General features: G+C 35.5%; 1 protein-coding gene across 2 annotated transcripts in view; it reads left to right on the top strand.

Annotated features, from left to right (window-relative positions):
• The window catches only part of Mettl8 (methyltransferase 8, tRNA N3-cytidine), a 94,468-nt gene that overhangs the window by 61,280 nt on the left and 17,696 nt on the right, over positions 1-15,492 (top strand). For both annotated transcript variants that reach the window (XR_006852293.2, XM_046447549.2), the window contains exon 3: positions 5,320-5,411. Coding sequence is in view for 1 of the 2 variants with exons in the window: in XM_046447549.2 (XP_046303505.1) it covers positions 5,320-5,411 (92 nt within the window). In the remaining variant the exon portion in view is untranslated. The remainder of the gene's footprint in view (positions 1-5,319; positions 5,412-15,492) is intronic.

Raw genomic sequence — 15,492 nt, 5'->3', positions numbered from 1 at the left:
GTATATTTTGCATTTTCTGCTCAATTCCTTTTTTTTAGTTTTTTTCTTTTTCTAAGGAAACATAAGTTCCCTTTTATAATAAGAATTACTGTTTTCCCCCATGAACAGTGATATAAAAGTCTTAATGACCATCATTATATGTCTTAAACATATAGTATAGTATTTATATAAATATGGCTTTTTTTTTTTTTTTTTTTTTTTTCACTGTTATACTTTTTTTAATAAGAAAAATTGTAATTTTTTTAATTTAAGAAACTTATGGTATGTAACGCATAATATGCAATGATTACTTATTATATTTAAAGGAAACTAGATATCAACCTGGAAAAAAATGTGCTATAACATTGTTATAGAAAGTTTTATACAAGTACCCCTTTAACCAAAGCATATGTACTATAAACACCTGTGTTTACTAATGTTTGAAAGACATTATAATCCCACCCCTCCCCCATTCATCCTTCTCCCTATCCCTCTAATGCCCCTGAAACAGTGGGCTACTTTATACTTTATTTTTTTGTTTGTTTTGTGGTGCTGGGAATTGAACCCAGGGCCTTGTGCATGTAAAGCAAGCACTCTACCAACTGAGCTATATCCTCAGCCCTATACTTTATTTTATTTTATTTTTTTTTTTAATTTTTTATTGTGGGTTGTTCAAAACATTACAAATTTCTTGACATATCATATTCCACACTTTGATTCTAGTGGGTTATGAACTCCCACCTTCACCCCATACACAGATTGCAGATTCACATCAGTTACACATCCATTGATTTACAAATTGCCATACTAGTGTCTGTTGTGCTCCGCTGCCTTTCCCATCATCCACCCTCCCCCCTCCCCACCTCTCCCCTCCCCTCCCCTCCTCTCTCTCTACCCCCTCCACTGTATAACCCTGAGGGTCTCCTTCCATTACCGTGCAATTTACCTTCTCTCTCCCTTTCCCTCCCACCTCTCATCCCTGTTAAATGTTAATCTTCTTCTCCTGTTCTTCGTCCCTACTCTGTTCTTAGTTACTTTCCTTATATCAAAGAAGACATTTGGCATTTGTTTTTTAGGGATTGGCTAGCTTCACTTAGCATAATCTGCTCTAATGCCATCCATTTCCCTGTAAATTCTATGATTTTGTCATTTTTTAATGCAGAGTAATACTCCATTGTGTATAAATGCCACATTTTTTTTATCCATTCGTCTATTGAAGGGCATCTAGGTTGGTTCCACAGTCTTGCTATTGTGAACTGTGCTGCTATGAACATCGATGTAGCAGTGTCCCTGTAGCATGCTCTTTTTAGGTCTTTAGGGAATAGACCAAGAAGGGGGATAGCTGGGTCAAATGGTGGCTCCATTCCCAGCTTTCCAAGAAATCTCCATACTGCTTTCCAAATTGGCTGCACCAATCTGCAGTCCCACCAGCAATGTACAAGTGTACCCTTTTCCCCACATCCTCGCCAGCACTTGTTGTTGTTTGACTTCCTAATGGCTGCCAATCTTACTGGAGTGAGATGGTATCTTAGGGTGGTTTTGATTTGCATTTCTCTGACAGCTAGAGATGTTGAGCATTTTTTCATGTACTTGTTGATTGACTGTATGTCCTCCTCTGTGAAGTGTCTGTTCAGGTCCTTGGCCCATTTGTTGATTGGGTTGTTTGTTCTCTTATTGTCTAATTAAAAATTATTTTTAGTTGAAATAGCTTTATAATATTAAGGAAATTTTAAGATAGTTCTCTCTTAATCCTGCTACTCTAATGTAATTGTTATTATTTCACCATTTAGCATCTTTATTCAATGTGTATATAATTTTAAACAGTTACAATTTTAACACAAACACAATTTTGGAATCTGCCTTTTTAACCTAGTTTAATTTCACAAATACTTTTTGATGTTATCACATGGTAGTGAAATTTTTTTTGGAAATGTCTGTATAATATTCCTTTGAGTTAACTTATTTTTTCATTCCCCTATGACTGAGTTTGTTTCCAATTTTTTGCTATTTTATTTAATGTTCAATGAACATCTTTGTACAGATATTTTCTCTATAGAACTTTATTATTCTTTTGTTAAAATAAATCCCAAGCAGTACATTTCATAAGCCAAAACAGTGTAACCATTTCTGTCTTTGGTTTTCGTTTTAGTTGTTAGCCTAATTATTTCAGTTTTATTATTAGTTATTTGTCTCTGTGCTTAAATTCTATTGTTGTATTTATTACTTGTAAAAATATTTGAGTGATTCTTAATGCTGGCTGTTGGATTTTGGTTTGTATGAATCAGACTTATAAGATAAAGAACTGCCATAAAGCAGCAGGTCTGGAGGAAGTCCCCATAAATAGAGTGGGAACATTTTGTAGGTTTCTGAGCGGATTCTGTTAACTATATAGTGGGAAAATCTGTTCTGCAGGAACTTGGGGTAAAATATTCCCTTAACAGTTAAGAAAATGAAACAACATAAAAAACAGTATAAGGATGTTAGGACAATTTAAGAAATAACCAAATCTATTAAATACTTAAGAAGTAGGAAGTTAAACCAGCAGTTTTAAACACATGCTTTTAAATAAATAAATAATAAAACACTTGCTTAATCAAGCTGAAGACTCCATATACTCTTGTTGGCTCACCACTTGGTTCTCTATAGAGAAAGCAATTGTTCTGTTTTCTTCCTATGTGTTATAAAAATTTATAGGTGAGAAACTCATCCCCAGCCTTAGTAACACTATTTTTTAAGCAGATGACTTGTTGCCTTTAATGTTATAACAGTCATGCTATAGCCTCTATATTTACACATACAAAATGTATAGTTCCCAGCCTCAATTCATTTATAATTACTTACATTTATTAAAAGGAATCATAACAAAAAATCCATTCTAATTTCATTTATTAAAGCAAATGACAAGCTTCTTAATGATTGGGTTATAACTGGGTTTTTTTTTAAAAAAAAATACTGGTGGTTAAATTTTCATCTGTGAAACTCTGATTTTTACATTCTCACTCCCTTTTCTTAGAGATCCAGTGTACCATTTTTGATCCTTTTAAAAAGATAATAGATTCTTATCTTTCCATAGTGTATTTTAGTTTGGTCACCTGACTCTATCCTCTGATATCTGATTGCATAAACATGAGTTAAAATAGAATCAAGCTTCTCATCATTCTACCCAAAGCAACTCTACTCTGTAATCATTATTCCTGCTTTCCTAGATACTAAGGGTTAAAACCTTGGAATCATTCCTGACTCTTACTCTTCTTCTCCTTTAATATCGAGTTCATCTCCAGTCATAACTATGATTTTTTTCTGTGTCTCCCACTCCACTGTCTTTTTGTGTTTTCCATTATCTCCACCTTAGTCCTGGTACTCATTACTCCTAGACCACTGCAACAATCTAATTGGTCTGCCTCCAGTCCTTCCCCACTCCATTGCATCTTGCACATAACTTAAAATCCTCTGAAATCTGACCATTACCCAGATCCCAACTTCATCTGCAGTTGCCGAAGAGAACCAATCAAAATGGAATTTTTCATTATTTCCTGTAATATGCTGTCCATATTGCCAGCTTCTTAATGGCAAAAGTAATTGCTCCACTGCCCAATCCCCAGTCTGATCCCAAACCAACCTTCCCTTTAAGCCTTCCTCTTTGCCCTAGCCAGCATTAATTGGCTATACTCCCATTCATCAGGTGCTAACCATGTCTGTTCCATTGTAGTATTTACGTTTTGTTTGTCTGCCTGCAATAGGAGAGTATATGCCTTTGATGGACAAGATTAAGTCTTAAAATCTCTCAGTATCCCCTACTGTGTTGGTAGATAATAATAGATGAATGGATGAGAAGGTGGACTTTGTTATGACATAAAGCTGGGTTTGAATTCTGGTTTTGCCACCTTTTGACTATAGGACCTTGAGTGAGTGAGTTACTACACTTTTATTTCTTCATATGCAAAATGAACATGATTAAAACCCTGTCACAGGATTTTTGAAAGCATTAGATAGGACAAATATGTATGAGATGTGCTTAACAGTGCCTGACATATAATAAATAATAAATGGTTGCAGTTATGATTATTCTAACTGCTTAGTTAATGTTTGTCAGTCACCATTAATGATGCATCTTCAAGAACTTTATAATTTTTCCTTTTTCTTTTTTTTTTTTTTTTTTTTTTTAAAGAAAGAGAGAGGGAGGGAGAGAGAGAAGAGAGAGAGAATTTCAATATTTATTTTTCAGTTTTCAGCGGACACAACATCTTTGTTTGTATGTGGTGCTGAGGATCGAACCCGGGCTGCACGCATGCCAGGCGAGCGCGCTACTGCTTGAGCCACATCCCCAGCCCCTAATTTTTCCTTTTTCATCAATCAGATGACTACAAATATATAGTTACAGTGTGAAGGTGAAGATATCAGTAGGCTATATGGACTTGAATGTAGGGTGTGTTGTTGTTGTTGTTTTTCTTATGTAGAAAAATGATTTGTTTCAAGAAATTGTATCACTCACTTATAAACTAACCTCTTGTAAAAAAAGAAACACAGCTTTGTAAAAAATGAAACCAAAACCAAATCACCATTTTTGTATATAGATATTGCTTCTGTTCCAAGAAAGACCCCACCTCCACCACTACCTCTGTGGTGCTGGGGATTAAATCAGGGCCTCACACATGGTAGGCAACAAGAGACATTTTTACAGCACAAAGGAGTAGCTTCTCATATAGAGAAAATAATTATGAAACTAAAATATACTTATAAAAAAGGGCTAGATTTTAGAAAAATGACCCTTTTATATACTGTATCAGTTTACTTTTACCATTTAAATGTTAAATGAATTCATTTTCAGAAACTAAGGTAGCTAATAAAAAAATCTAAAGTTACTTTTTAAATTGCAGGGTAAGTACCAAACATTTTAAAACTTGAATCTGATGGTAAAGTAACAAAATGCAAGTGTTATAAAAATAATGTTAAAATATTATTAAAGAATGCTCTGCTCATAAATAAACAAAAAGTCGAATAAATTAGCCTTGGAGTAAAAAATAGCAAACTGTACCAGTACACAGGTAATTCACCAGAGTGTTCTGGGGACATTACTTTAGCAGCCATTTCCCACAAGTAGCTGGGACTGGCAGCATGGCCAGATAAAAATAGAAGAACCATAGGAGTTGCAGGGTCACTCCAACACCATTAGGAGGGATATCTGATACAAAGTATATTCATTCAGCATGGAATTTGTTATCACTTGTGTTTGCCTAATCAAGAATAAAAGATGGAATCCCTGGTCACTTTTTTTCTGCCTTCTTCAATTGTAAAGCACATTTTACAATCTTTTTATTTCTTTTTTTTTTTATCCCCTAGGGATCACATGCAGTGGTCTAAAGAAGAAGAAGAAGCAGCCAGAAAAAAAGTAGAAGAAAATTCAGCTGTGCAAGTCATTCCAGAAGAGCAAGGTAGCCAATGACATTGTGGCTCCTAGAGTCAGACTTCTCTTACCTTCCACTGGTTCAGTTCATAGCTAGCTGGTGTCATTGTTTCTAGGAGTTCATAGCTTCTACCTAAGCCAGTCAGTCCACTTGTTCCCTTTGGTAGAATTCCTAGTTCTTCCAGGGTAGTAGGACCAAAATTAATGAAATAAATTATGTATTCACCCTATAATTAGTCTTTTGGTAGTCATAATGCTTTTTCTGGAAGATACACATATGGATGGCATTTTAAACAAGATATGAAAATATAACTTTAAATTTTTCTTCTTGCTATGCTACTTTCAGTATGCTATTGTGCATTTCACTTGCTAGGAACTTTGAACATATTCATGAACTTTGAGTGAAGAAGATAAAGTCATATCAAAGTTTCGATAAAGATCAAAAGCATTTTTCTTGGAGGCCTATGTATTTAGAGTTTAATTTAGGTAAAGTCTTGTCAGCCTTCACAAATGGCTTTTTAAAAAATTGGCCTGTGCTACTGTCAAAAAAATAGAAAATGAAAAGTGTTGACAAGGATGTAGAGAAATAGGAGCCCTTGTGCACTATTGGTGGGATTGTAAAATGGTGCAGCCACTATGGAAACCAGTATAGAAGTTTCTCAAAAAATTAAAAATAGAATTCCTATTATGATCCAGCAAATCATTTCAGGGTTACATAAAAAAAAATTGAAAGCAGGATCTCAAAGTGAGATTGCATTCCCATGTTCATAGCTGCACTATTTATGATGGGCTGCTGTGAAGACACAGAACAAAAGATACCATTTCAAAATGACTCAAAGAGGCAGAGATTTCTACTACATCCCTTCTGTATCCTCCCTGCAACACTACTCAGTGCAGTGGGCTTCATGTGTATGTCAAAGGACCACAGCAGTGGGAGGAATACATTATGAAGTGACCATCTTATCACACTTAAAGCAAGGTTGCACAGAGCAGTGGCTAAAGCTTCTAGGAGGCTGCCAAAGGAAGAAGACTGGTGTTCTAAGGACAAAAGGTGGAAGCAACACAACCATGTTGGATGAATGTTATAAACAAAATGTAGTATATACATAAGATGGATGTTATTCCACCTTAGAAAGAAAGAAATCCTGTCACATACCACCAAATAAGCCTTTAGGACATCATGCTAAGTGAAATAAGCCAATCACAAAACAGAAAAATACTGTATGATCCACTTACATGATGTATCTAAAGTAGTCAAATTCATAGAAACAGCTGAATAGTTGTTGCCAAGGGTTGGGGGGGGAGGGGGAAAAGGACAGTTATTTGGTAGATTTAGAGTTAATGTTTGGCAAGATGGAGACATTCCAGAGATCTGTTTCCCAACAGTGTGAATATACTTAACACTACTGAACTTAAAAATGGTTAAGATGTTAAGTTTTATCTTGTGCATGCTTTTCACAATGTTTTTAAAAAAGCACAGGAAGGAAAGGATGGAGGGATGAAGAAAAGAGAAGAGAAAAGAAAAGAAGTTGGCCTATGTCCTCACTGCATAACTGGGAACCCACAGATCCTCTGCCCAAGTCCTACCCTGTCCATATGGGATTTTCCACCTTATTTTTCTTAAAATTATATCTTCTTTAGAACATGTGGGTTCTTTTTTTCTTTCTTTTTTAAAAAAATAGTTTATTGAAGTATCAAATAAATACAGAAATTTATGCAATTTATAAATGGATTTTCACAAAGTTCAGTGAATTTTCAGAAAATGAATATATCTATGTAAAAAGCACCCACATCAAGAAATAGAATATTACCAGTAACCTAGCAGCTTTCTCATGCTCCTTCCCAATTATAGTACTCCCACAGACCTCTCACACATAAAAGAATAGCTCCCATTCTGGCCTCTAATACTATGGGTTAGTTGCCAGAACACTTGGTTCTGGTCATCATATTCTGATCATTCTTATAGCAACGTAAGTATAACCTAATGATAAAGTGAGAGTCAGCAAACTATTGCTTATGGGCCGTATCCAGCCTGCTTCCTATTTTTATAAAGTTTTATTAGAAAACAGACTTACTCATCTCTTGACATACTGTCTATGGCTGCTTTTGAGCTATAAGTACAGAGTTAAATAGCAACAGAAACTGAATGTGTTCAACAAAGACCAAAGAACTTACTGCCTGGTCCTTACAGAAAATATTCTACAAGTTCTAAAGTAATTTTTTTTTCATAGATTGATAGCTGTCCTGAAACTCCCAGAGAAAAATGTTTGCTTCCTGTGTAAGCCAAACAGCAAAAATCATCAATTCCATTGGTGGTTAACTATTATTCTAGTAACTTTAGTCTACAGTTGAAGCTGAAGTTCTTTGAAACAAAGGTAGTTGTAGAGACTGAACTAGTGAGACAGCCCTCATTAGCTCTGCCCTTAATCAGTGAAGATAGCAATGCTAACCTAGCCTCTCTTGGTATCATGGATAACCTGTCTTAACCTCTGTCATTGTTTGCTATGCCTTATAGGTAGTTCTTCTTCCTCCTCCTAAACACTAATGTGTCTTTGGGAATGGACAGTAAAGAAGAGCACCTGATTTACAGTGGAATCATTCTGTTTTTATAAGTTCCAACCGTGCAGTCCCAGGATGGAATATGGCCAGGGAGTGTTGGGGCTGGATTTGAGGGTGCATACCAGTGGCAATACTGACTACAGATCAGCCAACATTGCATTCCTTTGCAGGACTCTGTCACACTGTTTTTGAGGAAGTATAACTTTGCTTCTTTTCCAGCAGCTGCACAGACATATTTTCCACATTACTCAAACTTCTGCTAGTGGCCACCTGGATTTGACAGAGAGAGTCAAGCCTAAACTGAATTAAAAGTTATCAGTCATTTTAATTCACTTCCAGGAAGCTGAAAATGATCCACAGTGTATTTCCTGATAATGCAAAAAAAAAAAAAAACAAGTTTTTTTTTTAACCCTCTTTTGAATATATCTGTTCAGATCATAGATAGATGAGCATGGCTGATACTGTTCCTTTAAAGTGCTCTGTACACGGCTGCCTATTTTGTCCTATTTATGTTAACAATGAACTTGAGTGAAGCTAATGAGAAGGTTATTTTAGGGCCTCGGAAACCGCAGTAAAGGAAAATGACAGTTCCCACAGAACCATAGTGTGACCAAAATAGAAAGGTGGTGACTGGCCTCTCTCTATAGAAACAGGAAAAGCAGGCAAGAGAGGGCTGATGGTGCCACGTTGAGGCATTTGATTTGCTTATTAGTATGTCCATTCTTTTCTGTGGAAGTTTTCTAGCTGCTTCGAAGAAACAGAGCAGAAGATTCCATTTCAAAATGACTCAAAGGCGTACAGGTTTCTGCTGGGTCCCCTCTGTTTTCCCCCATAACACAATTTGGTGCAGTGGGCTTCTTGTGTGTCAGGGAACCACTGTAGGGAAAGGAGTGCATTATGAAGTGGCCATCTTATCACACTTAAAGCAAGGTGGCACAGAGAAGTAGCTGAGGCTGCAGGGAGACTTGTGTTCTGAGGAACTATGTCAAATGATAGGACATTGTAATGAGAGCCATATAGTGCAGTTTCTGCTAGTGCTCATAGACCTACCACTCTGCCGAAGCCCTGGGTGAGGCTTCCAATTTGATATTCTCTGATGAATATGGGTTCAGGGTGAATAGACTGTTTAAAAGCTCTGCTCCCAAATTTTGTGAGAACCCCAAGGAAGCCTTGATCTGTCTTTTTCACCACTGCCTCTGTTAACCATCTTTTCTTACCTAGGAGAGTTTTTAAAGAGCCAAGCTCTTGCATCACAAAGTATTCTGTATACAGATCATTATACAGTAGGTGTTGGGAGTAGCCCCAGTTCCAAAGACTAACTTCCCCATCCCCCGAGAAGAGCTGGTGAGCCCTGCTGGCTCACATGATCCTTACCCACCAATCAGAAAACACCCCATGCCAACTGTCAAACCCTTCAACTGTTTAACTGTCAAACCACCCTCGGCTCTATAAATATGCAGAGCTGTTCCTCAATAAACGGGCATTTTCTCCAATGATGAGCCTTATTCGTTCTTTCAGTAGGAGCACTGTTTATTGATCTTATCTCACTTTATTAATGCCACTGGGAAGAAATACTGGTTGTTCTCCCATGCTGGCCAATTCTGGCCCATTTCTCTTAGTCTCTCTATGTTATACTCTCCTGTCACTCCCGTCTCCCACTTCTCACCTATTGTCTCATCTGTTGGTGAGAACCAATGCCAGGAAACACCCCCATAACCTGAAAATAAGAAGTTATGCGTCACAAATAATAATCTTTTGCTGAATGGTGGTTGACAATCTTGTTTCTATGGTTAAAATGCATAGCATTCAGGCTCTCCTTAGTAATATTTCATTCAGTTAGATTGCCAGATTAAAGATTTTTGATTCCACATTTAATTTTTGTAATTACTTTTAAATTTTATTATAGCTCATATTTCTTTTAAATGAAGGTTAACTCAGAAATGAGAAAGATATATTTGGCAGTTTTGAGTTTACATGGTTATATTTTATAATTTTCTAAGAAGATCTCCAGTGTGTTATATCTCAGCTGGTTACATAGCTAATGTAATAGGTATTTTAAACTTTTTTTAAAAAAGTATTTTTAGTTGTAGATGGACACAATACCTTTATTTTGTTTATTATTTTATGTGGTGCTGAGGATTGAACCCAGGGCCTCACATGTGCTAGGCAAGTGCTCTACCACTGAGCCATAACCCCAGCCCAGATTTTTTAAACTTAATAACAAAAGCAGATGCTATTTCCACTTTAAAATATCTTTGTAAATAACTACCTACCTAGGATGGGTCATCTCTATCTAGTAAAATAATAAGAGTCTTATTGTACCCTGCCTTGTGAATACCTTACTACTTAAGAGAATGTTCTATATGAAAAAAAGAAAATGAACGGCAAAGTTCTTTGAAGCAAAGGTAGTTGCAGAGACTGAACTCGTGAGATAGCCCTCATTAGCTGCCCTTAATCAGTGAAGGTGGCAATGCTAACCTAGCCTGTCTTGCTATCATGGATAACCTATCTTAAAAGTTGTGTGCTGATAAATATAGACTACTTGTTTCTAAGATGGCTTTAACTGTTTAAAGTTTCATGCAGCACTCTCAGAAATACACTTCTAATTTAGAAATTTTAAAAGTTCTCTTTTATTAGACAATGAACTTCATCAGTGACATGTGGAAATTTCCAACTTTGAGAGCTCAGTCAGGTATTTGCGTAATTGATGTGCAAAAATAACTTCAAATTGCTTTTTGTTACATGGCAACTTAGAATAAATTTTCATAATTCATATTAATCATATCATATATGCCAGATACATAAATGGTTTAATTCAGTTTTTTAGTTATGATGTTCGGGGTGATTCAGAATGAATCTGAATATTTAAGTATAGTTAGTATGCCATATTCCTTCTTCAGCAGTATTGAATTTAGTAAGTGAATAATTGAGAAGTTGCTTCATCTGGCTTTGTTAAACAGATCACTACACCCCTTTTACTGCCACTGGCACGGGAGCAGTTACCCCTGAATTGGCAACTTAGGAATGCAAAAAGGAAAAATAAATGTTTCTCCAAAAAAAATTAATGATTCACACACCTGTTAGGAGGTCACTTAGACAAGATCAAATTGATATAAATTTCTCAAAACTATACACTTTTTTTTATCATTATTGACCTGAACTTGTGGCGGGGTTAACAGCAGGTTGAAACCATTTTTCATTCATGGTCAGAGAGTAACTCCTCCACTTCCGCTGTTATCACAGATACTCATGCAGTTCAGGAAATTAAATCATGCATCAAAGGTGTTTGTTGTCTCGTGCTCCTCATTATGATGAGTTTGATTAAGCTTCCGTGGGGCCTCAAAAGCTGTCACACATCACTGGGAACTATGGATTTGCCAGCATTGATTTGAAATATTGCTTAAAGCACAGCTGTAAGAGACCCATTGGTGCCGCTTCTTTGTTTTCTTTCTGTCTCACACGTCTATTCTTACAGAGTATTTTATATTACTGTTGTTCATCATAATTTCATCATATAACCTAGCATAGTTTATATTTCATACAATATGAAAATAAGATTTAGTTAATTCTGTACATCTGATCTATTTAAGGAAGGTTAAATATAATCTGTTATTTTTTACAATTTACTTATACTGACTAGAAGTCATACTGAAGTTTTAATTTTCATCTTTATGTTTCATAATTGAGAGGAAAGAAAAAAAAGAAAAACACCATTTTCAGAGATATTTTGGGGGATGATCATGACTTTGTGTTAGGAAGATGGTGTTAATATAATGGTTAAGAGCACAACTTTCAGAATTTGACAGACTTGATCTAAGTCGTGACTCTGCTTCTTCTAGCAAGGTGACCTTAGGGAATTTTTTTATCCTCTCTGACCTTGGATTTCTTTATGAATTGGAATAGCAATGTCTATATAGGAGATATTATTAGGATTAAATGGGAAGGGGATAGTCCAAGTAAAGCATTTGACATACTACTTGACATACCATAAATATCTAATATGTGATTATTGTTATTTTTTGTATATTCATCTTTATTTCAGTTCATAAATGTATTAGTTTGACCCCAGTGATTTAAGGTACATTACAGATATCTACAGTAGAAAGCCCAAACTAATACAGATCTCTCTAAGGACATCTAGCTAGGTGCATCTGTAATCCATTCAAAAACATGACTGGTTGTTTGAATACTCCACTGTCTACTTAGGAATAGTGGGGAAAGCAAGTAATTTGTTAGATTCATATGGTAAATTTTTATTCCATAGACTTCCTGGCAATCTATGGTATATCTTTGGGTAGGGGGTGGTACCAGTTAAACCCAGTGGCCTCTGAGTTACACCCCTAGCCCTTATTGTTTTAATACTTACCCACATTCAGGGCCTTCCTGAATTCCTTATAAGTTTAAATGGGCACCTGGCCAGGTGAGTAGTCTGATACATCATGGGTTAAGGTGTGAATACAGGGGTCATGTAAGAATTTGCATTCCTAACCAATTCTCAGGTGAGTCCAAAATTTCTAATACTGAAATAGATTTTTCTGTTTAAATGACCATTTTTAAAAAGGAGACAAATATGCCCAAATATTTACTAGAGATTTTCAAACCCTTTGTTTAAAAAAAATTTTTTTTGATCACTTTACTGGCCAGGCATAATGGCATACACTTATAATCTCAGTGACATGAGAAGCTGAGGCAGGAGGATCACACATTCAAGGCCAGTCTTAGCAATTTAGTGAGGCCCTAAGCAACTTAGGGAGACCCTTTCTCAAAATTAAAAGAAAAAGAGGCTTGGAATGCCTGGGTTCAATCCTCAGTACCAAAAAGAGAAAGGAAAAAGAAAAAGAATCACTTTACCAATTCTTTCTGCTAATTAAAGGACCCCAAGTCAAGTATTAGGCCAGTAGCTAACTCTTCTCTCCTCAAATAAACATTATTTGGAATCGAGTGTGATTTCAAAATGAAGTAGAGATGAGTGGCAGTCTTTCTCTAAAAGCTATTGATATTTTTAATTGTTGTTATTGGTATAATGGTTCATGTAATTGTTTGATTTTTTTTTCTCTTAATTTTTGAGAGGGAAAGACTTGAAAAACAGCTTGAAAGTATAGATATATTAGCAAACATTAACCATTGTTTTCTAATAGTAATTGAGTTCTTTTTAAAAATTGCATACACTGGGGTTCAATTTAGATGCCTCATATATTTGTTATCTAAAACAGATTGCAATCACATTATTACAGGTTAATTTTCTTTATAAACTTTAAAAAACTAAAGCAACAGGCTCGTGTTTAGACCAGCAGTCCAATTCAAGATTGTGCTGTTTGTAAAACTAATCATGTTTGTTTTTTAAAAATTCATGGGGCTTAATAGAAAAATACACAGAATTTTTAGAGCTTAAGCAGACTAATTTGGAGAACTGTAATTCAACTTTCTCATTAAATGAGGAAACTGTAGGCTAGGTTAATGAAGAATTCAGCTAAGATTATTCATCTTTGTGTCAGATGTAGAGATACTACTTTACAAAAGATAGAACAGTATACCTAATAATTATGAAATTCTTATCATTGCTTCAAATTTTCATCTGTGATGAATGAATATAAAATAAATTTTAAACTTACCATCAGTGTGTTTACTGTGATGTGATTTTTGTCTCTTAGTAAATTATCCTTTATTTTTGAATTACTATGTAAAGTTGCCCTGTTTGACTTGCATGGTTTATTTGCTCCCATGTCGTTGGGCACTTGAATTCTTTCCCACTTTTTTCCATTACAAATAGGATTGCTATGCACATACGTTTGCCAGGATATTCCCCTGTACTTTCTACTTCACTGCCATTAATTCCTAGGGGAATATATGCAAACTTAATCAAGGTATAGTATTCTAGTTACTGGTAATTAGGCTCAAATTTACCTCTCAAGTAACTTGACTTTGGAAACCTAAATACTAGAGCTATGACTAAATGTAGGTCTTCTTATCTTTAAATATAGGTCTTCTAGCTGCTTTTTATTAGGCATAAAATCTTTCACCTGCGTGGAATGAGTTACAAAGAGAATTTCTAAGGCAAAGGAAGAGAAAGAGGTTCAAAAAGACCGTTGGGAAATTTGGCAGTTTTTTAATTTCTCCTGAGTCTAATTTTTAGAAGTTGTTTTGTTTTCTTACCCAGTATATCAAGTACCCTCCAGTTGTTGAAAGTGGAGATAGAACTATTTTCAAGATAAATATACATTTTTAGATAAACCATACATAGACTTGCTTCAATTTGTGCAGATGTGAGCATGTTTTGGACTTAACATCCCATAATTCTTTTGTTATAAAGATTCACTTTCATTTCTCAGATCTTAAGTACAAATTGGAGTTCTTGACTTCATAGCAGTGTTGCTGCTGCTGGATACAATTGTCTTGATGAGAAGGAAGTCTTGTGGTTAGATGGGTGGAGATCTATAGTGGGAGGCCATAAAGATAAAAAAAGAAAGAAAAGGAAAACTGTAAGCTTCAGGACAGGGCTATATAACAATGATGAGCCTGACCATAGGCAACTGCTTGTTCTGAGAACAGGGGCTTCTTTATAATGATGAAGAATATGAATCTTTTAGTTTTAGTTTTAATTTATTTTTTTAATTAGGAAATTCACATGGATCAAATTCAAATGAAAATTCTCCACATCATGATCCCTAGCTCCTCCATTCATATCCTGAGAGAGATCCAAGGTTACTAATATGTGCTTACCCTTCCAGAGGTATTTGGTACCTATACAAGTAAGTGTGTATATACACACACATGAATGGTTCTGTGTGTACACGCACATTTATTTTTCCTCCTCCTTTGCCTCTCTCTCTCTCTTTCTCTCTCTCTTTAATGAATGGTTGCATAATATATATGATATTTTACAACTTGCTTTTCCCCACCAAAACTAAATCTTGGAAATACTCCATATCCATTAAAAAGCTTTTGTATCATCTGCATCCACTTTTAAAATGTTATGTGTCTATATTGGGTGAAAGCAATTATTTTTTTAATTTTGTTTTATTTTTTGTAGTTGTGTATGGACAGAATGCCTTTATTTTGTTTATTTATTTATTTTTTTAATGTGGTGCTGAGGATCGAACTCAGTGCCCCACACATACTAGGCAAGTGCTCTGCCACTGAGCTACCCTGAAAATAATTCTTAATTCATGGATTAAGCCTGGGGATTAGCCTGTTATCTCATAGGAGTCAAGAAATGTTTGTTGGATGAATAAGATTGGGAGTAAATTTTAATGTAAGGTACATATTGGAAGAATCAGGAGGCTAAGAATTGCCTGAAGCTTTGAGACATTTGACCTAACCCTGGCCCCACGGCCCCTTTGTATTTTTTTTTTTTTCTTTTTTTTGAGAGAGGGTCTTGCTAGGTTGCTTAGGGCCTTGAAAGTTGCAGAGGCTGGCCTTGAATTTGCCATCCTCTTGCCTCAGCCTCCCCAGTTGCAGGGATTACAAGCATGTACTACCATACCTGATTTATCATTTGAATTATGCAATTTCTGTTTTGATCATGAATTTTCACATTTGTCAAATGGAAA

Source organism: Marmota monax, unplaced genomic scaffold (assembly GCF_021218885.2).
Source record: "Marmota monax isolate L192 unplaced genomic scaffold, Marmota_monax_Labrador192_F-V1.1 WCK01_AAM20220418_F8-fsc00007, whole genome shotgun sequence".
NCBI lineage: Eukaryota > Metazoa > Chordata > Mammalia > Rodentia > Sciuridae > Marmota > Marmota monax.
The sequence above is the reverse complement of the archived record's forward strand: the minus strand, read 5'-3'. Positions and strand labels throughout refer to the sequence as shown.